At 48.3% G+C, this 21,329-nt stretch overlaps 6 protein-coding genes across 6 annotated transcripts; 2 read left to right on the top strand and 4 right to left on the bottom strand.

Moving 5' to 3' along the window:
- The first annotated feature begins 322 nt into the window (after positions 1–322).
- On the top strand, positions 323–3,459 carry DFJ58DRAFT_751971 (uncharacterized protein). The gene is made up of 9 exons (XM_041387803.1): positions 323–469; positions 526–548; positions 607–751; positions 813–946; positions 1,012–2,232; positions 2,303–2,333; positions 2,386–2,679; positions 2,729–3,019; positions 3,071–3,459. Exons 1-9 carry the CDS (start codon positions 447–449, stop codon positions 3,387–3,389), a joined length of 2,481 nt encoding a protein of 826 aa, XP_041251085.1. The 5' UTR covers positions 323–446; the 3' UTR covers positions 3,390–3,459.
- A 308-nt stretch (positions 3,460–3,767) lies between these two features.
- Positions 3,768–5,176, bottom strand: DFJ58DRAFT_648257 (guanine-N(7)-methyltransferase; the record flags this gene model as incomplete). The annotated part of the gene is made up of 6 exons (XM_041381465.1): positions 3,768–3,802; positions 3,865–4,028; positions 4,094–4,273; positions 4,337–4,622; positions 4,675–4,902; positions 4,951–5,176. The coding sequence occupies 6 exons, from the start codon at positions 5,174–5,176 to the stop codon at positions 3,768–3,770; spliced, it is 1,119 nt and encodes a 372-aa protein (XP_041251086.1).
- Positions 5,177–5,757: 581 nt separating this feature from the next.
- Positions 5,758–10,275, bottom strand: DFJ58DRAFT_751982 (uncharacterized protein). The gene is made up of 24 exons (XM_041387804.1): positions 9,709–10,275; positions 9,365–9,659; positions 9,066–9,314; positions 8,915–9,017; positions 8,743–8,861; positions 8,650–8,685; positions 8,494–8,603; positions 8,390–8,442; positions 8,327–8,340; positions 8,250–8,271; positions 8,015–8,145; positions 7,927–7,963; positions 7,702–7,871; positions 7,400–7,649; positions 7,165–7,350; positions 7,003–7,100; positions 6,830–6,948; positions 6,683–6,779; positions 6,541–6,632; positions 6,325–6,490; positions 6,221–6,268; positions 6,108–6,167; positions 5,978–6,055; positions 5,758–5,926 (listed from the first exon to the last, which is right to left on the bottom strand). Exons 1-24 carry the CDS (start codon positions 10,014–10,016, stop codon positions 5,855–5,857), a joined length of 2,913 nt encoding a protein of 970 aa, XP_041251087.1. The 5' UTR covers positions 10,017–10,275; the 3' UTR covers positions 5,758–5,854.
- A 17-nt stretch (positions 10,276–10,292) lies between these two features.
- On the bottom strand, positions 10,293–11,662 carry DFJ58DRAFT_909377 (uncharacterized protein; the record flags this gene model as incomplete). The annotated part of the gene is made up of 4 exons (XM_041395138.1): positions 10,293–10,559; positions 10,729–10,851; positions 10,903–11,119; positions 11,171–11,662. The coding sequence occupies 4 exons, from the start codon at positions 11,660–11,662 to the stop codon at positions 10,339–10,341; spliced, it is 1,053 nt and encodes a 350-aa protein (XP_041251088.1). The 3' UTR covers positions 10,293–10,338.
- Positions 11,663–17,695: 6,033 nt separating this feature from the next.
- Positions 17,696–18,769, bottom strand: DFJ58DRAFT_752000 (uncharacterized protein). The gene is made up of 6 exons (XM_041387805.1): positions 18,594–18,769; positions 18,321–18,545; positions 18,242–18,266; positions 17,914–18,181; positions 17,828–17,862; positions 17,696–17,777 (listed from the first exon to the last, which is right to left on the bottom strand). Exons 1-4 carry the CDS (start codon positions 18,705–18,707, stop codon positions 18,048–18,050), a joined length of 498 nt encoding a protein of 165 aa, XP_041251089.1. The 5' UTR covers positions 18,708–18,769; the 3' UTR covers positions 17,696–17,777; positions 17,828–17,862; positions 17,914–18,047.
- Positions 18,770–18,947: 178 nt separating this feature from the next.
- DFJ58DRAFT_740295 (TEA/ATTS domain family-domain-containing protein) lies at positions 18,948–20,749 on the top strand. Its single transcript, XM_041387084.1, has 4 exons — positions 18,948–19,200; positions 19,266–19,490; positions 19,541–20,038; positions 20,091–20,749. The coding sequence occupies exons 1-4, from the start codon at positions 19,029–19,031 to the stop codon at positions 20,579–20,581; spliced, it is 1,386 nt and encodes a 461-aa protein (XP_041251090.1). The 5' UTR covers positions 18,948–19,028; the 3' UTR covers positions 20,582–20,749.
- The last annotated feature ends 580 nt before the right edge of the window (positions 20,750–21,329 follow it).

The raw sequence follows: 21,329 nt of genomic DNA on the forward strand, positions 1-21,329 counted from the left end.
CAGCGAATAGCTCTGGCGTGATTAGTCACTAGCCCAAAACAGATACAAACTGTCAATTATAATCGCCATATAGGGGGTTTTGAGTTTATAAGCCAACATTTGTTTTACGAATTCAGATCAAATGGACAGCGGCATCGCGGCTCCAGTTCCTTAACTGGTCTTTTTTTATTCTATTCTATTTTATTCCGCAGTATTTGAGCCCAATTAATATCGATGGCATGGTGACCTGAAAGCTATTTTGGCTAGTTGAAAGCGTGGTCAAGTTTAGTGCCGAGGGGGGTCGCTGAATGGGCGATGCGGTCGGTATCTGAAAATCGTTGGTCCTCCCCACATCTTTCTGACGTCGTCAACGTCCGACACAGCGAGTTCACTCTTCATATCGTAGACCGCCGAAGAATAAAACCGCCTCAGGCTTTGATCCCTTATTGGGCCCGCCTTCTAGCCTGATGTCGACGCCTGCGCATGCCCTGTGAGTCAGATATTCGAAATACTAGCATCAACTGTCCATTCTCATTCTCATCGTAGCAGGAAGAAAATAAGGGTCACAGGTATGATTCTACAATTATATTTTTCTCAGAGGACACTCATTTTGTATGTTTTGGGCAGTTGTCGCCGCAGATGGGCTGTCTAAGCGTGATGTATTCCGCCTACCGGACCCTTTTGCAGTCATCACCGTCGATGCAGAGCAGACCCACACAACCAGTGTTATAAAGAAGACTCTGAATCCTTACTGGAATGAGAGTTTTGACATGTAAGTTTGGCATCGGTCGAGCGCAGTCAGTAAGTGCGTGATTGATATCCCATGTGCACAGCACCGTCAAAGATTCCTCGGTGGTAGCCGTTCAAATATTTGACCAGAGGAAGTTCAAGAGGCGTGACCAAGGGTTTTTGGGTGTGGTCAACGTGAAAGTTAGCGATGTACTCGATCTTGAACTAGGTGGTCACGGTAAGCGCCCACCGTCAAATCACCCTTATGCGTACTTATGACTCAAATCTTATCCAATTTGATAGAGATGCTGACGTTGGATCTAAAAAAGTCCAACGATAACCTCGTGGTTCATGGCAAGCTCATCATATACTTGTCAACAAATGTAAACCAGCCTATGAGCAACCCTGGACCCTCCCAAGTACAAGGCGTTACCTCTGCATTGGCCGACATGGGAATGAATGAATCAAGTCTCTCTTTGTCACCCATCGCCGCCTCAACAACAGGTAACACTCTGTCTCGCCCACCCAGTTCACACGCCACTGCTTCTGAGCCCGCCGCAGCACCGTTGATGCAGATGCCGACGCCCCACATACCACCTTCGGCGATTAGCACTGAGGTGGAACAATCGTCTTCACAGTCTCCATCGGGTCGTCCTATCAGCTCAAGCGGTGGGCACGCCACACTTGCTGTACCCCCATCTACAGCACCTTCCTTGGCCACTTCTCCAGGACAAGCGGCTACCAATGCACAGCAGAGGAATTTCAATCCCAATGTTGATCAGTATGGATCATTACCTCCTGGATGGGAGCGTCGCATCGATCCACTTGGTCGGACATATTATGTTGATCACAATACCCGGACAACAACTTGGAACCGACCATCGCCTAACCAAACTGTGAATCACAGCAACCAGGATAGTGAAACAAATGCTGCGAGAGATCAGCACTCGCGCCGCATACTCGCCGACGATATGGTCGATGCTGCTAGCACAGGTGCTGCTGGTGCCAACGCGTACCGCAGCCCGTCAACGTCGGCACCATCCCCATCGCCCAGCGTTCCACCAGCAGTCGTAGGTTCGGGTGGAAGTGCTACCACAGCTGGGACTGGAAGTCTCCCAGCCGGCTGGGAGGAGCGCTACACCCCCGAAGGACGACCCTATTATGTGGATCATAACACGCGCACCACCACCTGGGTCGATCCCCGGCGCCAGACCATCATCCGTGTCATGGGCCCTAATGGACAAAACACATCCTTGCAGCCTCAGACCATATCCCAGCTTGGTCCATTGCCCTCTGGTTGGGAGATGCGTCTTACATCCACCGCACGTGTTTATTTCGTGGACCACAACACGAAGACAACCACATGGGACGATCCCCGCATGCCATCCACGCTTGATGCCAACGTTCCACAGTACAAGCGTGACTTTAGAAGGAAACTCATTTACTTCCGAAGCCAGCCTGCTATGCGTGCACAGCCGGGTAACTGCCAGATCAAAGTGCGGCGGAACCATATCTTCGAGGATAGTTATGCAGAGATCATGAGGCAGACGCCGAACGATTTGAAGAAAACGACTCATGATTAAGTTTGATGGAGAGGATGGTCTTGATTACGGTGGTTTATCACGGTAAGCTGGACTGAACTATCAGAGTTTGTGCGTTTACTGAGTTCCTTTGCAGAGAGTTCTTCTTCCTTCTGTCGCACGAGATGTTCAACCCATTCTACTGTCTATTCGAATACTCTGCCCACGATAACTATACCCTTCAAATCAATCCCGCTTCAGCCGTCAACCCAGAGCATTTGAACTACTTCAAGTTCATCGGTCGCTGTCTCGGTCTCGGAATATTCCACCGTCGTTTCCTCGATGCATATTTCATTGTCAGCTTCTACAAGATGATTTTGAAAAAGAAGGTGACGCTGGCAGACCTTGAATCTGTCGATGCTGAGTTGCATCGTGGGTTGACTTGGATGTTGTAAGTGCTTTGTCACTTTTTGTCGTGATTTCTCCCAACCCTTGTTCAGGGAGAACGACATCACGGACGTGATCGATGAGACCTTCACAACGACCGAGGAACGCTTCGGTGAACTAGTCAACATTGAACTTCGTCCAGGGGGAGCAGATGTCAATGTGACTCAGGATAACAAGAAGGAATACGTGGACGCCGTCGTCGAGTATCGGATCTCCAAGCGTGTCAAGGAACAGTTTGACTCGTTCATGTCGGGCTTCAGCGAGTTGATTCCACAAGACCTCATCACTGTCTTCGACGAACGCGAACTGGAGCTCCTGATCGGTGGTATGTCGGAGATTGACGTGTACGTTCCTTAATTGAAGTCGTGAGGCCGTTTGGCTGAATGTTATTTCAGAGATGACTGGACTAAGCACACCGACTACCGCGGATATGAGATGAACGATGAGGTCATTCAGTGGTTCTGGAAGTGCATTCGGAGCTGGCCGCCTGAGCGCAAGTCCCGCTTACTTCAGTTCGCTACGGGGACATCTAGGATTCCTGTCAATGGTTTCAAGGACCTTCAGGGCTCGGATGGACCCCGCCGCTTTACCATAGAAAAATCTGGTGACCCTTCACAACTACCGAAGAGTCACACCTGCTTCAACCGTATCGATCTTCCACCATACAAAGATTATGCTAGCTTGGAGCAGAAGCTCACGCTTGCTGTAGAGTGAGTTCTTTTCGCAATTTGCATCTCAGCTCACACTAAACTCTTTATTAGGGAAACTGTTGGATTTGGTCAAGAGTAATTTTATGTATGTCGACCTTTTTCGCTTCTATCCATACGATCAATGTCACGCTATATTTTTGTAATCTTAGTGGGACACCTTATTTTTCACTGTTCGTTAGAATCGGTTTCTATATGCCACCTTTATGTCGTGTACAGAGCACTGCTTTCAATATCTTTGCGCATGGGATATAGGGCCTTTTGTCCGTATATCGTGGGGCAATTATCACCAGTCATCGTATTAATAAGTAGTGGGTATGAGCTGGCAGACAGCGAAAGGTATATATAAAATATCATAAAAGACAAACAATAGATCGTGAGACCATCACCTCTTCTCAAATGCAAATGCAATATAAATGTCTAAAGGATAAAATGTATTCTATTAGCACCGTTACAGATTACACCGAAAAGTCAGAACTTACTGACTGCCTCCCACTCTTCATCCTCCATCGAGCTGGCGCCGGTCGCATCGCATACATTCATGCGGACCATCAACTGCTTGAATTCCTGGTGCTCCTTGTTTTCTTCAAACACTTCATGGAACTCCTTCTTGAACACAGGGTAAAGTCCGTACTGTGCGGCCATCCTATGCAAAGTCATGTCAGTACCACTCTAGCATGGGGGGCATGTCAAGATGACACAAAAACTCACTCAACAAAATTGTCCCATTCGACAATGTACTCTGGCACATTTTCAACAGCATCACGAAGATAAAAGTAGTATCGGTGGCCAAATAGCGATCGAGAGGTGCGCTGTTCAAACCGGATCTTGTACACCGAATTTCCAAAAGAAAGATCTTCAGAGTCAGGTGGTAGTTGGTCCAGTCGCGCGCTATCGACACGATGAAGTCAGCGACACGGACGTGAGAAGTATGGTGTATTTAAATGGACATACAGGAGCTGATCGGCATTTGGAACCGTCCCGAGAAATATCCCCCCTGGTCTTAACCATTTGCTGACGTTGTTGAGCATGCATCGAGCTTTTTGTGCTGTTTCAAATGCATAGTGCATGCAGAATTGCATGGATACAACGTCGAATGGCTGTGCAAGCTGCTGGGGCGTAAATACCTTCGTAAGTGGTTCTGTATAGCAATCCAACGGAGCGAACGTGGCGTCAAAACGTTGTGGACGCATACTTTCCCACCGCTGTCGAGCTTGCTCGATAGACACGTTTGCGATGTCTATCGAATACGGATCAGATCGGGTTGTGCCAACTAATGCAGAGGATCTTACCGACAGCCAGCATCTCTCGAATTCGAGCCTTCCCCCATTTAATGAGGTCGCCACCTTTGCCGCAGCCCATATCGAGGACTTTTCCATGTTTCCTGGCACCAGCAGCAGCGAGGGCTGGATGGCCGAATTGCGTAATCAGGACCGATTTCACCCAGTTGTTGAAATTCTTGAGTCCGATGATAGGAGACTCCTTGCGCTGCTTTACGCCCACCTCTGGACGCAAATTATCTGGGAAAACGGCGTTAATGGTAGGTTGAGCGGGGGAAAGACGCTTACAGTGATCGATGACCATTTCGACGTCGCCAGCGCGTCTCTTGGCTGGACGTTCTTGATAGTCGTCGGGTTCGCTACTTTGGACTCTTTTGCGTTTGTTTATGAGACGTTGGGTACCGATACCGCGGTAATTTTTGTAGAGCTCTATTTCATCCTGCGTCATGGGAGCGAGGACGGAGCCTGCGGGAGTCAAACGTTGTCGTGGGTTGTAAGGCAGAGTCTGGCGCATCGTCGTCGTCGTTGTCGTCGTCGGGGAGGACGTTGTTTGGGATGATGATGGTGCCATTGGGGAGCGAGTCAAGGGGGACGTTGGAAGGATACGAGAGGATGATGAAGGTACATCAGAAGAAAAAGGGGAAGATGAATTGAGTGAGAGTGAAGAACGTGAAGGATGCTGACGTGAGAATGAGAGATCTTGTTCACGGGGGATGTCGATGGCCGTGGGCAATCTCCGTCCTAATGATGGAGCAGAGTTCAACTTTTCTGATTCAAAGTCATCAGAAAGTAATAGATGAGAGAGACTTGAAGGTCGTGCAGAACTTGGAGTTCGTGGTTCGTGCGGTTCAGAGTTTAACAAGGAAGCTAGATCTGTTGCCCTACGTGTCAAAGACGGGCTAGACGTCGCGTGCGATGATGAAGGACGTGATGATGATGGGGACGGTATTTCGAGTGGACCATATAAATCGTGACCCGGAAGTGATTGTGGCTGAGTGACTGGTGAATTCATAACAGCATCTCGTACTGGATCAAACGCTGGCATGGCTAATTATCACCGAGTACGCCAAAAAGGCCGTTCGTCAACGTTGATGATGGCGAGCACGGCGTCTTTGCTGTACAACTTTTTACGAACAGTCCATCGAGTTACGTAACTATCCTCCCCGCTCCTTGTAGTCTCACGCATCTTCCTCTACCGCGGCGAACTCCTCGACGATCCCATCTTCCATTCGCTGAGCCATTCCGCAATATCACTCGTGGACCGCTATATCACATCCGTCAGTCAGCTTTCTCACATTTCCTCAAGTTCTCTCACCTCGATCCATGCCCTCGAAGCACGCAACGACTCTAGAGTCTGTGATAACCCAAGGTTATATCTGGATGTATCCTTGTCCTGATCACCGCATGCCATCAGTTCGTCCCTTGACGTTTGAAATTACCATTACCTTGAAAAAGTCTACGATCTTCTGATAGTCCTCCTCCTTGGTCAAATTGTCAAAGCTTGACTGATGCTCGCTAAGCCTTGCCTTTCACAACATAACAGTAACCCGAAACATACCGAGACAATATCCTTGAAAGAAAAGTTCCCCTCGAACCGCTTGGCAAGCTATCAAATGATCATGTTCAACGTGGGACTCTTCGGCGTCTCAACTGACAGCCTACCTCCGTGTAGTTGTCTTGGAAGAACTGCGCACAGCTGCGCCTGGTGCGGAAGTTCATCTGGAAGCCGTTGATGAAATATATGATGTCTTGAGACCGCGCTTTTGATAGGATATATGTGAACGTGTCCTTGATGCATGCTTCGTCTTGGCTGGCGCACATCGCCATTCTGACAAATGTATTAAAACAAATGCACTTTACAAACCAGATCTGACTTACACAGCGGAAATACTCTTCGACGGAGGCGTAGTCGGGTTTTCGTACAACGCCTTGGCGAACTCGTACTCTTCACGACCTCCATGCTTCACAGCCTGCACATAACACTCAGCATAAACACAACGTTACTCAACGTCTGACGCACAGTAAGGATAGTCGTCCTAAACAGATCACCAGGTATCCCCGAATCATCCTGCGTTCTCATATAGTCCGCAAACCGGGTCTTGAGCTCTTCCACGACACTACAAATTCGTCAAATTTCACCTAGATCAAATATTCAACAGATACGTACGCAGTGTCCCCAGCAACAGCAGCCTGACCGACAGCGCGGGTGCGCAGTTGCGAGATATCCACAGACTCGGAAGGAGAGTATTCATAGCCAAGGCGTTTGACGATGGGCGCAAACAATGCCTATAAGTACAAATTGCGTCAGCACTCAACAGATATTTGAAATGATCAACCCACCCTGCGGAAAGCATTGAGATCACTGACTGCGGCCTCATGCTCCCACCACGTTGACACCAGAGTAGCGATGTTCCGAGCAATACTGTCCCATACAAGGACTAGAAGATATTGGATTATATAAGTTTATCAAGCTCGTGCCCAATTGAAGTGTAGGACACTGACACTCCCGTTCGTCATGTAAAATATCGACGATAGTCAGCGCACTGCTGACTTTACAAAACCCAGCCTTGGATAATGCCATGATATCGTGCACAAGGCCAATGCGGTCATTCAGCGAGAACACAGCATCGCCCTTGGCAGCTTCATTGGCGATCGCTGCGAACCTCTCATCAGAGTACAACACGCGGTCTGTAATCACCCATGAATACAAACGCCACCAGTAAGAGAACAGACTTACAAACACCATAAGTCCCCGCGTTGAGTTTGAAAGGCTTAGAGGTGTCGATGGCGAGAGTCTTCTCCCTAGTGTCAAGAACGACAGACTTATCGATGTTGACTTTATCGTTAGTAACTGTCAGCAGGGCCAATGGCACGGTCCAGATTGTCTCATTGTCCTTTTCTTCTGCTGATCCAGACTCCAGGAAACGGTCCTGGCGGACATGGATACCATTCTCGTTCTCAATGACAGTGAGGACAGGGAAGCCCATCTGATGTAAGACATGTTAGAGTGAAGCAAGTAGATTGAACCGCTATGCTTGCCTTTGAAATCCAGTTATCCATGATCCTCGGCACATCTACCCCAGTAGATTCTGAGATGCCCTGCCACAGGTCCTTGGTGACAGTGTTTCCATATAGATTCTCCTTGAGGTAGATCGAAACACCCTTCAGGAAGCGCTCCTGGCCAACAAAGTTGGACAGCATGCGCAGAACTTGAAAGCGTCGCTCGTGAGATGAGGTGGTGACAAGATAAATTGAATGCCTTACCAGAGCCTGCTTTAGCATAGGAAAGGGAGTCGAAAATCTGATGATCACTTATATAAGATGTCCATGTGAAATGGTAATCTGGTCATACCTGGTTGATCTGGTTGGCGTCAGGACAATGCACTTCGATCGGATGAGAAGATAATTTAGCATCAAGATCCAGTGCATCGTTCAAATGCTCAGATATAAACGAGCTGTCGACCTTCCATTCCGGGTACACACTGGTAAAAGGTGTTATGGTTATGCTGAGAGTGGAGTGCATCGACTTACCGATCTAAAATATAGTGTCAATGGGTTCAGTGAGTGTGCATAGACACAAGACATACCAACAACGATAACTTCACCCATCTTGGAGCAGGTAATCTCAGTATAGAATCTGCAAGCTCATGTCTGCTAAGCTTACCAGGGTTGCAAAACCTAAGATACATTTCAATACCACTATCAAAAGTCGTAGCATGAGACTGACCTTCATTCAAGTACAGATAGTCCCACCATTCCATGGTTGTGATATCACCAAACCTGAACGGAAGTTTCTACAGCATATCCTTCGAACAATAGAGATGGACTCACCACATGTGAGCGACTTCGTGAGACTGAAAGACAGTGACTCGTTTCTTTGCAGACACGTCTGCCTTCTTAGGGTCAAGTAGGAAGGCGCTAGTACGTCCAGTGATGAGGCCCTGCTAGAGGTGAGTGCTAAAGCGTGCAAGAAGCGACGATTCATACCCAGTTCTCCATAGCACCTGCGTCAAAATCATGGGCCTTCAGACCACGGATCCTCATCAATGACACGAAGGGAATTCTACACAGGACACTTACCACTAGAGTATCTAACTTTGGAAGAGGGTATTCAATGTCAAAAATTTCCTCGTAGATTGGGAGGACTTTTGCTTTGATGTCGAGGGCATACTGAGCCTGATGAATCACATCAGGAGTAGCTGTCCAAATCACATCAGCGTGCACCCGGAATTCTGTGAGGACGGGCGCTTACAGTAGATGCGCAAGGGACGGGTCTTCCCACTAAGAGGACTCTTATAAGAGCTTTCCAGGTACGCGAAACGTCCATTGGCATATGCAACCAGATAAGTGGACATCTGTAGACTAAATTTTAGTTTAAAATCCGCCTAGATGACGCGACATACGGGTGGTGTAGTCTGGAACTTGGAAATCTTCCATTGCGCTTCGGGGCTATCTTGAGTCGTCAACGCCGAAAAGAGCGCCTCTAATGAAGGATCCTCTGGTTTGGTCGTTTGGTGTTGGTAAATTTCCTCCGACGTGATAGGCATGTTGCTCAGATTGACCGTGTCAGCACGCGATATCATAGTGACCGCGAAGGTCGCCTTGAGAAGCGGTTCATCCCAACATGGGAAGGCACGTCTCGCGGCGGTGGGCTAGCGACAATTCATAAGTGCAGGCGCAACTAGTAGGATCGAATACACACTTCGAACTGGGTCAGTGTATAGTATTTCTTGGTTCCGTCATGCTCGAACGAGCTCTTGTAATAGCCCATCATGGCCCCAGTCAGTTCTCCAGAGAAGCCAATGGACAGTGTTGCCTTTGATCCGGCAGGTACAGGTGTCGAAAAGGAAAGCGCACAACGTTCCGCCTTGTCGTCCAGAGACGGAGAAGGATCGACTTGCTTTATCTTGAGTTCATTGGAATATAATGACGCATCGTTCAACTTCAGATCGGCTGAGTTGAAGACGATGGTAGAGGTTTCCTTCTTGACATCCAGGCTGATAGAATTAGATAATGATCTTTGAAGGATAGTGTGCGTGGACATACTCGATCTTTACCACACCCTCGAATATTGAGTTCTCTAGGTCAGTCTTGATAGTCACGTCATAATGTGTTGGCTTGACGTCTAGGGGAAGACGAAAATCACCCGAGTCGGTAGGCTTGTTCGTCAGGTCAGTGGTCATAATCACGCGGGATGTTGTTGAACAATATCTTGTTGATAGAATTCGAGATGATTGCAGAAGCTGATTTATATTGCGAGTGCTGAATAGGATCACATGTCTGTAAGACCGAATCCGGGGTAAGCCTGAGGCTGCGCCGCAGCCTGCGCGTAGGCTTCCCAAAATCGACGCCATCAATCGACCAGGTTCTTCGACGTTCGTGTCACTGCGGGCCTGCAATGCGTGACTTCAAACTTCGTATGTACGTACATAATCTCGGCAAGAGTGAAATTATAAGTCTTTAAGCGTGTTTGGCCGGCGCACTGTTGATACCGGAAGAACAATTTGAACGATTTCCAGTGTCTAGACTCTACTGAGTTTCATAAAATCCAGCAGTAAAGCTGATGGGTGGAATCATGCTATATTCTGAATGAGCACAACTTTATGACTCTATATATCCGTATAATAGTACTGCATGTGTAGTATACAATGTGATTGTCTGGTAGAAGTCAGTTTTCTACCCTGCGTAGATTCGAGCCAGCGGGCCGGGAACAAATTTAAACGGCGAGTCACGAGAAGAATCCGAAAGACAAAGCAAAGACAAAGAAAAGTGCCAGGTGGTACCGGTTCCTTCCGAGCACTTAAATCCAGCACCTTTGAGATTGGCAGCCGCATAGTACGGCCAAGTAGGTGTGTGGATCATGGCGCACGCAAGATCGAAGGTCATGCTCCATGTTACTACTCGTTTGTGTAGTGATCTTATCGCTGAGTTTTTGCAGGACATCCAAGGGAGCCTGAGGTTGTTGGAATTGAACTCACGCCGTTTTGGACCTGGGAGCTTTGTGCTAGTAAGTGTACAAAACAAAATGTTCATAAGCATGCTTTGAATCTTGCTTTTGACACTCACTCGCGGTATCAAAGTAAACAGTACCGATTGTTCTCTCCTTGATCTCCTTCGTGGTAGAGTAACGGTACGCCCATGGCCTATCTCCCCTTTGCAAGCACTCATTATAAAATTGCTCGTTCAATGCTAAAGTTCGTGGTGAACAACCGTGTTTGCTCACATCGAAGACTAACTTACTGCTGAAAGGAATATCCTGATCTCCCTCTTCCGGGTCTTCGTCATCCGACAGTTCCGTTTGTCTTGAGACGTTGCTTTCACTAGAGTTCGCCACTCGCAAAACATCGTCAGCCCGGGGATTATGTATTTCAAATGAACTAGAGGCTGTTGAGCGTCGTCCTGCACTCCACGGACAAACACTGTCTCCACTTGTGGCGGGCTTGTCGAGCTTATCTTTCTGTAAAATTTCGTTGGTTACTCTTTCCATTCTTAGGAGAAATCAGCCCACCTCCATCTTTTGGATTCCTCGACATTTCCTTCTGTGTTTACTCCAAAGTCCAGGATAGTATCTGGAGCGCTTGTCCAAACTGATCTCCTTCTCGCATCCGTGGCACCTGACGGATGTAGGGCGTACACTGTAGGTGTACTCGTCGTCTTCGAGCTCCCGTTTCCTCCGAGCCTCGGTTTTCAGTTTGCGACAGCCCGCGATAACTTGAATATCGTGCTTGCTGTTATCGGCACCCATGTTGTCATCAAAGTTATGACTCGGTGCGTTCTCTGTGCCATATGTTTCGGAAGGGAGGTGAGATGGGGCAGGCTCATGGAAGTCGAGCTTGGCTGGACAGGTGCCCAAGTGCTCGTTGACAAGGAGGCTGATCGTGGGCCAGCCGGCGTGAGTGTCATACTCAATAACAGCCTGACACCTGCCACACTGTATCGTGTAGGCGCGGTTTACGGCCGTTTGGGTCATGTCACTCTGTCGGGTGGCGATACGGTTCATGTCTGTCTAGTCGGCGGGTGAGGGACTGGGTCTTGATTTTTCGCTTTTTTATACTCGGAGACAATGCCCTTTCAGATGTGGATGTTGCCGTTTTTTTTCCGCAGTGGCGCGAAGTTTGGGCCTGCCTCGGAGTTGCATTGTTCACTCCCGAATACACGTGGTTTTTTTATTCCAAAATTTGTCTATTGGAGTAAAGTGTACCTTAGGTCGGACAGTACTAACAAGTTGAAAGGTGCATGCCCCTGCTATACCTCTGGATTCGCGAATTCCCCAGCGTTAGGGTATCCCCCGCTGGTCCGCCGCTCCTGCCGGCCGTTTCATATGCACAGTCCATCGAATATGGGTGACTGATCCCCCCCGTGGCATGAAGTGTAAGTGTCTATGTCGTAAGTTACACATGGTATTCCAAGGCGGGCAATCACGGTCAGGAAAGTTATTAACTTGCCAATGCTGTTGCCACTCTTCTAGATGTTTATGATTTCAACGGTTTCCGAGTTGTAGGGTAAAATTTTCTCGTTGTGAAAGTGAACCTTGCCTGACATGACTGTTCTAACAAAACAAATCAGCATAGAAGTCGAGAAAGTCCATGTAGATCCGCTCTAGCCGCCGTCAGGACACTCCTCAATTTCGCCACATGTCTGTATCTCCTTCGGGCCTGCAATAGGGTGGGGACACTTAGTCGTGATGGTTGCCTTTCTTGCAAGAGTTTAGTTCTGCTGTCATCTTCTTCCCCAGTGTTGTTTGATGCACAATGCCAGATTCCGCACACGGAGTTCCCCCAACTGGCGGGCAGGGCTTGAATTCAGGCATACAAGATGCAATAAGTTCGGTGGCCATGCTTCTGTTCAAATGACTTATTGATTCGCACAATTCAATCTGGGGTGGAAATTCGATGCAAATAGCATCTCGCCCCAGAAGAACGACTTGTAGTCATACGAAAGAAGCTCAATTTGGTGGCCGAGTTGAATAATAAGCCTTTGCGCCTATTGATATTGTTGTCGATCAATTCCTTTGGACAAGCAATGCTATACTCGACAGCTTGCAAGCGACAATGAACTCGAGAATCTTTGCTTACACCGATACTTCTGGCGAGTTTCTGGTTACTGAAGATCGTACCCCAGTCTTGTCACTGTTCTAAGTAACATCATTTTTTGATATTTTTAGTTCCGTTCGACACGCTGTTCACTAGGGCAAGCAATTCGGATAGTGTTTTCAGTATCCATCATTCTGTACGGCACTTCTTTCTTAGACGGCCAGCAGAAGATGCTGATCGTCTGATGCGTTTGATCGTGAAGGTTATGCACATACAGCCGCTCAGCGCACAAAATTCCGAATGATGCAAACCATCCAACAGTTGTTTTCATTTGCTCAGATAGGATTATTGGGGTGATTGGTCATTGTGAAGTGAACGGTGCAGAGACATAGTATCAGTAGCCTCATTTTTACAAGCAGTACACAGTGAGTGTAAGCTAACGTGTGAGCACATTCGGACAGAATGCAAGTATGAGCTCCACACGTTTCAAGCAAGTCGTCCTTGTTCGTATGTAGTCTGCGTCACGTTATCATTTTGACCCTCACAAGCAAAACAAACACTGCATGAACTTCGATTCGCAAACAGCAGTAGTTGAACAAGAAGATTCCTTGCTGGCAAGGTACGGGTGGTTACAAGTACATGTCACAGACCATCAAGATACACAGAATTAATGCTTTGAGAACCTGGAGTTCGGCGGAAGTAGTGATTTCGGAAACGTCTTGGAAGAAACATTGCGGTCGTGTTTCTGGAGAGCCTTCTTTAGATCATCTTGAAGTTGCTCGCTGGACTTGATAAAGTCTTCCCAGTGACTGTGTCATAGTCTTGCGGTGCTTTGAATAACTCTCCTCTAGAACTATGAACGAGTTGTATTGTGTTGCACTGGTTGGTATAGCAGAATGAACTCTCGTCAGCAACCTATCTCTGGAATAATTCACTCACTATGCATCTGCCAACGCGTGTAAGTCTTCAGAAGCGTCATGTAGGAGCTCCTCCCTCCCAGCATGGACTTCTTTTTTGACGCCTTTGAACTTGTTCGCAATGCTCTTCACTATAACCTAAGACAGAAGTCAGACGGTGAGCGCATCCAGTCATAAATCAGGAGCTTCACAGTCTGGATGTCACTCAGTACCTGTCAAATAAATGAATAACATGGCAAAAACTCGAGCAAGGTTTCCTCACATCCACTATGTCCTGGATATCATTACCCTCATCGGACTTGATGTTACGGTGACTGTTCTCCTTGGCGACTGCTTTGCACGTTGTTCCTGGGAACTTTGGACTGGTAAAAAAGTGCGTCAAACGTTCCAAAATACCACATCCCTGTACTAACCAGGCATTTGCTTAACAGGCTGGGCACTCATTTTGAGAGGAGACAGCGAATATGGTAACCCAACGTTTTCAAATCGAACTCGATTGGAGGACGGCTTCCGCGCAGGGATGAGATGATTCAAACTCGTCATCGGAAACGAGTGAGATGTCACGGTCCAAGATTGGTCTCTTGGGCGGGCGGGTATTGGTTTCGGGGATACCGTTTCCAAACGCACCGTGGTTGTTAGGACGAATGTTAGACTTTAAGCACGTCATGGCGGGGATCTGGACAGCACCATCGAAACTGGGACCGGGTCACCAGTGGTGATGCAAACGAAACTACCGATTGCCTCCGACGAGCCGGAACGGAAGGTGAGGGCCTCACACCACGAGGTTCAGCCAAAGAACTGTCGGCATTCTTGGTTCTGACAGGGGTGAGGGGAATATTCGATGTTGTGAGCTGTTCTCGTGGTTCTTCGTTACGAGAGGGAATCTTAGGCAGGGGGGAGGAATCCTGGGACATGATGATATCCATGGCAACATCAGTGGAAGGCTTTGAGACCCCGATACATGTCCTATGCCCATCTTGACGTCCGGTGACGTGTAAGGCAACTGGGACTGCAGCAGACGTCCTAAAGCTCTCTACGGGATGTGGGCCTTTACTCGGGAGCATTCCAGCATCCTCGGCCACGCCACGGTCCTTTGTTGAGTCGTGGTAATTTTTCACTGGAGTCGGGTCTAGTGTGAGGTCGATACAAACAGCGGAGTTACGTGGGGTCGACTGTAACGGAGGGGAATCTGAGGAGGCAGGCTGCAAAACACTTAGCTAACATGATATCACAAAATTCGTCACATACAAGAATAGGATCCTCGTTCCCTTTTAGTGATACTGAATAATCAATAAAATCGCTGAAGACTGCTTCATCCGCATCTCCTGGTGCGATATCTTGAATTAGTTCCAGCGGTTCCTCGTCCGGGGGACTGACCCCCAAGGGTTTCATTTCGTCGGTCGGGACATGTTGCGCAATGAATACCGGGTCCTCCCAAGGCGCCCTCTTCGGTTTAGGGAGTACGAGCAAGCTCTGGAGTTGTCGGTTTCTTTTCGGTGATCTGAAACGATGTCAGTTTTTGACGAGTTAGTGATAGATCGATGTACCACTGTATTGGTATTCCCAGTCTTGGTCTTGGTCAAATTCTTCGGGGCGATGGCAGTGCTCGTGCCCGCCCGGTCCATGTCCGTCTTGTATGCAATAAGAAGAGTGGATGACCAAAGGAAGAAGCGACAAACCTTATTGACTTTCTTTTCTAATGCCGAGTCTGGTTTAAGGGACACAGAGGGACCGTTGGTCGCATCGTTGTGGAGAGGTTCCACTTTCGTAATTTGATCAACTGGGTTTGGTGCAGCGACTATTCCAGTATCAGCTTCTGCGGGCTGGAGTTTCGGGTTGATATCTTTGGGCAACTCGAACTCGAGCGGCTTCTCGTTCCTGCATCGCATAGCGCCCGTGCGGGTCTGTCTGCCAGAAATCGGGGCTGGAACCTTCTTCGGGGCCGGTTTTGAAACCCTGACTGCCTTGGCGCGCGTGTTCGTCTTCCCTTTCGAAGTTGTTCCGGGAACTTCATCAAAGTCTACGTTCCCTGGCAAGGCAGGTGATAGTGCCTTCCCTTTCTTCCCGTACTTCCTGGGAGCCTTCGCGGCAGTTTTCGATGTCGTTGACGGTTCGGAAGGGTCGGGAAATACACTTGCTGCACGCTTGATAGGGATGTCGCCACTAGTAGTGTTACGGGCCTTCTTCTTAGGTGGAGGATCGTCCTCTAGAACCTTGGGTGCTCTCGTGGAGGAATTCGCGTCATCCCATTTGCGTCGAGTGCCTGCCAGCTTCGCTGGTATATTGGCCAAATCTGCGGGTTTTGAAGGGGAAACGCGCCATACAGTTCCATTGCCTGCTGTCAGATTCTTTTTCACAGGCGGAGCGGGTATGATTCCGTGCGCAGTCAGTTGCGCGTCGGGTATAGTCTCGCATGGTGGCACTTGATCATAAGCAGAAGCATCCTTCGAGAAGGCGTCGTCGTCGAGATGTGTTTCGGCGACATTATCGGTTGGTCCTGGATGACTGGCCTCTTTGCTGGATGGCGTACACGGCCTCTTGACTTCCTGGAGATGATCTGTCTCGATAGTGCTAGACAACCGTAGGGTGGGAGAACGCCTGTCATCGGCACGGCGTGTCTTGCCAAGTTCTGTCGTTATTGTCTCTACGTTTATATCTGGCTCGGCTGGTGAAATTGTTGCCCTCTGAGCGGTCTTGGACGTGACTCGTATCTCTTCCTCATCGGAATCCACGATCAACCTCCGCTTGGCGATGCGTTTTGTTGGAGGCGCTGGTTGAAAGCTGTTGCTTCTTGCGCTAAGACTGGGAGCTGGTTCGGTTTTGGCATTTTGTGCCGGATGAACTATGAGATGAGCGTTGACGACAGCTTTGGGAAGTTCGTCATCGGATATTTCAGAGAGCTTGTCGTCGCCTTCGCCAAACACTGAGACGTGTACTGCACTAGGGTGGTCGTCTTTTGCAGAAGGCGGAGTAACCGGAAGAGGTACAACTTTTTTCGCGGACTTGAATACAGGCCGAGGTCGAGGAACAGTCTTTTGGGCGCACTCAGCGCTGGGAACCTCAGGCTTGTCAGCCGGCGTTTGGGGGTGACGCCTGCTCTGCCGGCGGAAATTCTTGCTCATCGTGGGCGGTGGTAGATCGTGCATCGTCCGGGAAGTTTGTTTTGTACACTGTCGGCTCTAAGGTCAATATTGATATGGAACTGAACCTAGGGACTTCACCATTTTCGACATGTTTAACTTTATCCTGGTGTAGAATTATTAATACGAGGGTTGAGAATTAAATTGGCGTAACAACCTCATACTGTGACCCTTGTAGCGGTGATGAGGAGTCGCCTGAGAGTCTAATGCTATGTGCGAGGCCAACACTTCTCCGTTTGTTAGCTTGCTTTTGGGGATTTTCACCTAAGAAACTGAGCTTGACCTGTTTGCAGCTGTTAGTGAAGTTGTTCATCGATAACCTCTTTGCACTCACTACACCACGCCTCCGTAAAGCCTCCATGAGCCTGCTCAAATCCTCCCGTTGAATTTCGAACTTCAAGTAAAGCGTCTGACCTGCCGGGATGTCCAACGACACGTCTCCTATACTTGGTGGAGTTGTTAAATCGACATGAATAATGACTTTGCTGTGCGGTGGCGCCTTTGACACGTCGATCATAACAGAGCGTATATGATCATAGGAAATCTTCAAGCTGTCGCAGACATCGTCCTGACCACAATAGTCAGCGAGGCACATGACAACATGATAGATATATTCACCTGCCCAACAACGTTGGCAAGGAAAAATTCTCTATCTAGGTGCAAGCGGTCAAATGCAGTGGGTTGAGGATAGCATTTCCCGCATACATCAACCTCATCCAAGGCAAATGATTGAGGGCTGCTCCAGGGAGTGGATTAGTCTGGTCTGCAATACTAAATCAAAATACCCACAACGTGATATCGCTCCTGGCCAAAGCGTCCATGATATTCATTACCGTATCCTCCCAGTGCGAGCTGCTAATGTATTGGAGGATATCGACTAGTTCTTGACTGCAGGTGAAATGCTTCTCGGAACCAAAAAGGTTGTTGATGAACTCTGTCCGTCTTCGCCGTCCCTTTCTCCGTTTTGTTCGTTATCGGGATCAGCCATCCCACTATGTCCAGAAGGGCCTCGATTACAAGGTAGTCTAAATAGAGTCAGACAAACCTCCTACGATAGAGCTTCATGCAAACTTACCCTTGGACTGTGAGATTGCGATGCCGATTAGTGACCTAAGAACTAGTTCGAGATCGTAATCGAATAGAAAAAATGAGGCAATTCACCCTCCAAGAACAGCAGGATCCCGCAACCTCCGTTGATTGCCTGGATGCCCGCTAAGCGTTTCGTGTAACACAGAATATGCCTATCAATAAAGTCGTCGTAGATTACATGACAAATGAGCGCATATATGCTGCTATCAAACTGCTATCAAGTGGTAAGTACTCACAGTCCTTTGTGTCCGTGGTAAAAGTGTCAAGGAGGCGTCCTGGTAAAAGAAGAGCGTGCATATAGTCGGATAAAACGCTGATGCAATGGTTTCCTTGGTCATATCTGCCAAGTTCAGGGCTTAGACAGATACTCGGAAGAAAGAACTTCCGAATCTAATCGTACCATCACTGTGCTTGTCAAGAAAATCCTAGATTTGATCCAGATAAGTCTGATCACGATACTGCAAGAAGGGAGACCATACCAGGACACCTGATAAAAGCGCAACCGCAACCTCATTCCACCAGGCGCTTAGTTGGACATTCTGAGCATTCTGAGCATTTCTTAGTTTATCATCGATTACTTTGCGAAGTACAGCAGAGGAAAGCTGGAGCGCAGGTCCAGGAACGGCAGCATACAAGGGAACTAGAGGTCGACGGAGGATGGAACGAAGTTTTGATATTGATTGTGAGGAAGGAGACGACGATTTCTGATATGAATTTAGGCGCCTGTTTTAAATATGAGGTTGATCACTCACCAAAAGAATAAGGTACGAAGTAAACTGGCTGACAACGTCGCCGACGCGCTTGTCGATTCCGCTTTGTTTGACGGCAGCTTTGAGCGCCTCTACAGCCCTTTCAAGCTCCGTCATTTACGCAAGAGTAGTTTGGAGTGATATGAGCACAGGGGAAATCCTTGTTCTGCCGCCCTTGCACGGTTCACGGTGGGAGAGTCAGGGAGACGCAGAGCCGCACTTCAACGCGTCAAGATATTGATTATCACGTGACGATGTTTTTACATCATGTGATTAATGCGGGGTTTCAATTTGATAGTCGCGCAGACATATTTCAAGCCAATTGCCAACGAAATTCTAGGTTGGATCCCTTCTTGTGCGCCTTTTTGTAAGACTTAATATTGTGTGCCCGCTGCCCTCCTGCGCTACCCAAAAACTGGCATTCAACCGCAAAAATCAATGGAATCTATCAAGGAGGAAGTCGCACCACTGTTGCTCCTGCCCGAGTCATGGGAAGTACCTGTTGTCCCCGCCGCTCTCTGTATCAAGACGTCATTGTCGAACGTCAAACTCAAGCAATCCCGGTATGATGATATCTGGAGTGAGGACGTGCACGCTGCATTTATGGAAGGTAGGGAGCGCATCCTACGCCGAAATTGACGTTCTAGTAGAACCGTAGCTGAGAGTATATTCAAGCCATTGCCATCTACCCGCCAATGGGAAAGCGGCGGCTCAGATATGTACGTATATTAAAAGAAGATCAAGATGAAACCGCGGAGTCGTCTCGCCTCGTCAAGTCGTTCGGTCGGTGTCAACTCATTCAGTCGTACATTCTAGAGAAGACCGGCAAGAATCGTACTCGGAAGCAAGTATCAAGTCATCTTCAAAGACTGAAAAAGAAGTATAAGAACGATGCAACCAGTTTGTTATTTTAATGTCGGCATGCTTTCCTACTGATTTACACTTCGCAGAACGTGCATTGTTTTTGGAGATCTCGCAGCTAACTCAAAAGCGTTCTGCCCGCGAAGAACCAGCGCCATCTTCCGAAGGAATCCAGACAGATACATCACCGTCTCTGTCTTCGTCCTCCAATCAGGCTTCACTCTTTGGTGGTATCGTCCGGGATGGGTTCGAAGAACAAAAGCCGGGTGCCACGTCTGCCAGTTCTGCCAACGGATCCGATTACACATACTATCATGCCGACAACAGGCGCCATTCGTCGTTCGGTGAACAAGAGAAGGTATCCAACTCCTCGATGGTTTCTCAGGTCAGACCGTTTTTGCCAATGGAGATTTCAACAGAAGAAGATTCAGTCAGCGCTGGTTCTGAATTCTCCTTGTCTTTGAGACGACTCGGTAACAAGCTGGCCCCACTCACTCTGCAATCGGAAACGCCCGACGCTGTTTACTCTTCCGAAGTCCATTGCTCTCCTGCATGTCAGGTTACGCGCTACGTTGTCACTCACGATGGTTCCAAGCCTCAACATGATGGACTTTCCCTGCAACTATACATTGACTCCAGTAGACCAACTCCTTCACACTCCTTTGCAGCCTCCGCAGATCACGCATTTCGAAAAACGACGGGTCGTTCCAGAGAACGTTGACGGACGCTGGAACTGGCCGGTCAATGCCCATACATCTGGCTCACCTCTGGACTCAGACTCGTATGCACCCCATGCGCACACTGCAAAACCCTTGCCGTCACTCTCAGACAATCGTAACAGGCCTTCTTTCGATATGAACTTCATGGGCGACTTTCACCCGGAGTGCGAGGACCAGCACCACGCTCAAAGACTGTCCTACTCTCATGCCTACAATACTTCCTCCTACTCGTATGCTCAGGACTTGTTTTCACAAGGATTTCTGCACGCTCAACCGATATACCCTCGATTTCTTCATGACCCGTGCGCACATGCGGAGGAAACACTTGCGACACCTCTCATCAAACCGATTCCACTATATCCCGCTGCGTATGCGCATTCAGAAGATCACACACTCGTCCCTGCTTTGTAACGCACCAGCAGTTTTTACTTGTTTTCTGTCACTATTTTTACGGTCGCCCAGGCACATCATGGCATGCACTACATCACGTTATTTATTGATTACAAGGACTCCCCTTCGGTTGGCTCTCGGCTGTATACTGTGTTTACGGTAATGACTCGGATCGAATTACAATTGTGTTTACAGTAGCAAGTCAGGAAATCGATATTAGCACAGTCTTGTGCTTCGTTTGCCTTTGCAAATAGACATAATGTGTCTCTTCGCGTTCTCACTCGACAACGCCGTATACAGTTGACCGTGAGCAAAGGGATCAATTCGTGCTAGCGTTAGTCCTTGACAACCATTAAATGTAATTGCATGTGCGAGTCGTAGAGGAAACTGTCTTCGATTCACTGTCCACGATGAACGATTTGGATGGAATGAAAGTTGATGCTAGGAATGCAGTAGCTTTCGAATGTATTGAGAAGTTCGACTTCGACGAATCGACGATGCAGTGCAATCATACGACACGCGGGACTCGGGAATGTGCTCTGGTGCGATACTTACGAAGTCGCCTGGTAATTTTGTCGTTGAGAGGGGAAAAGAATGCGCGCTGAAGACAGGTCTCAGCATCTTGGAGAATATGTGGCGGAAAGAGAAAATTAATGGCATAGTCGAAGTTTGTGGTCGCTGCTATGAGTGCAAGCTTTGCCGATTTCCGGAGCAGTCCTCTCCAATGCGGTCTACGAAAGCTGTGAACCGCGGATCACCCATGCTTCGA

The sequence above is a fragment of the Suillus subalutaceus genome (assembly GCF_016647625.1).
Source record: "Suillus subalutaceus strain FC151 chromosome Unknown DFJ58scaffold_1, whole genome shotgun sequence".
NCBI lineage: Eukaryota > Fungi > Basidiomycota > Agaricomycetes > Boletales > Suillaceae > Suillus > Suillus subalutaceus.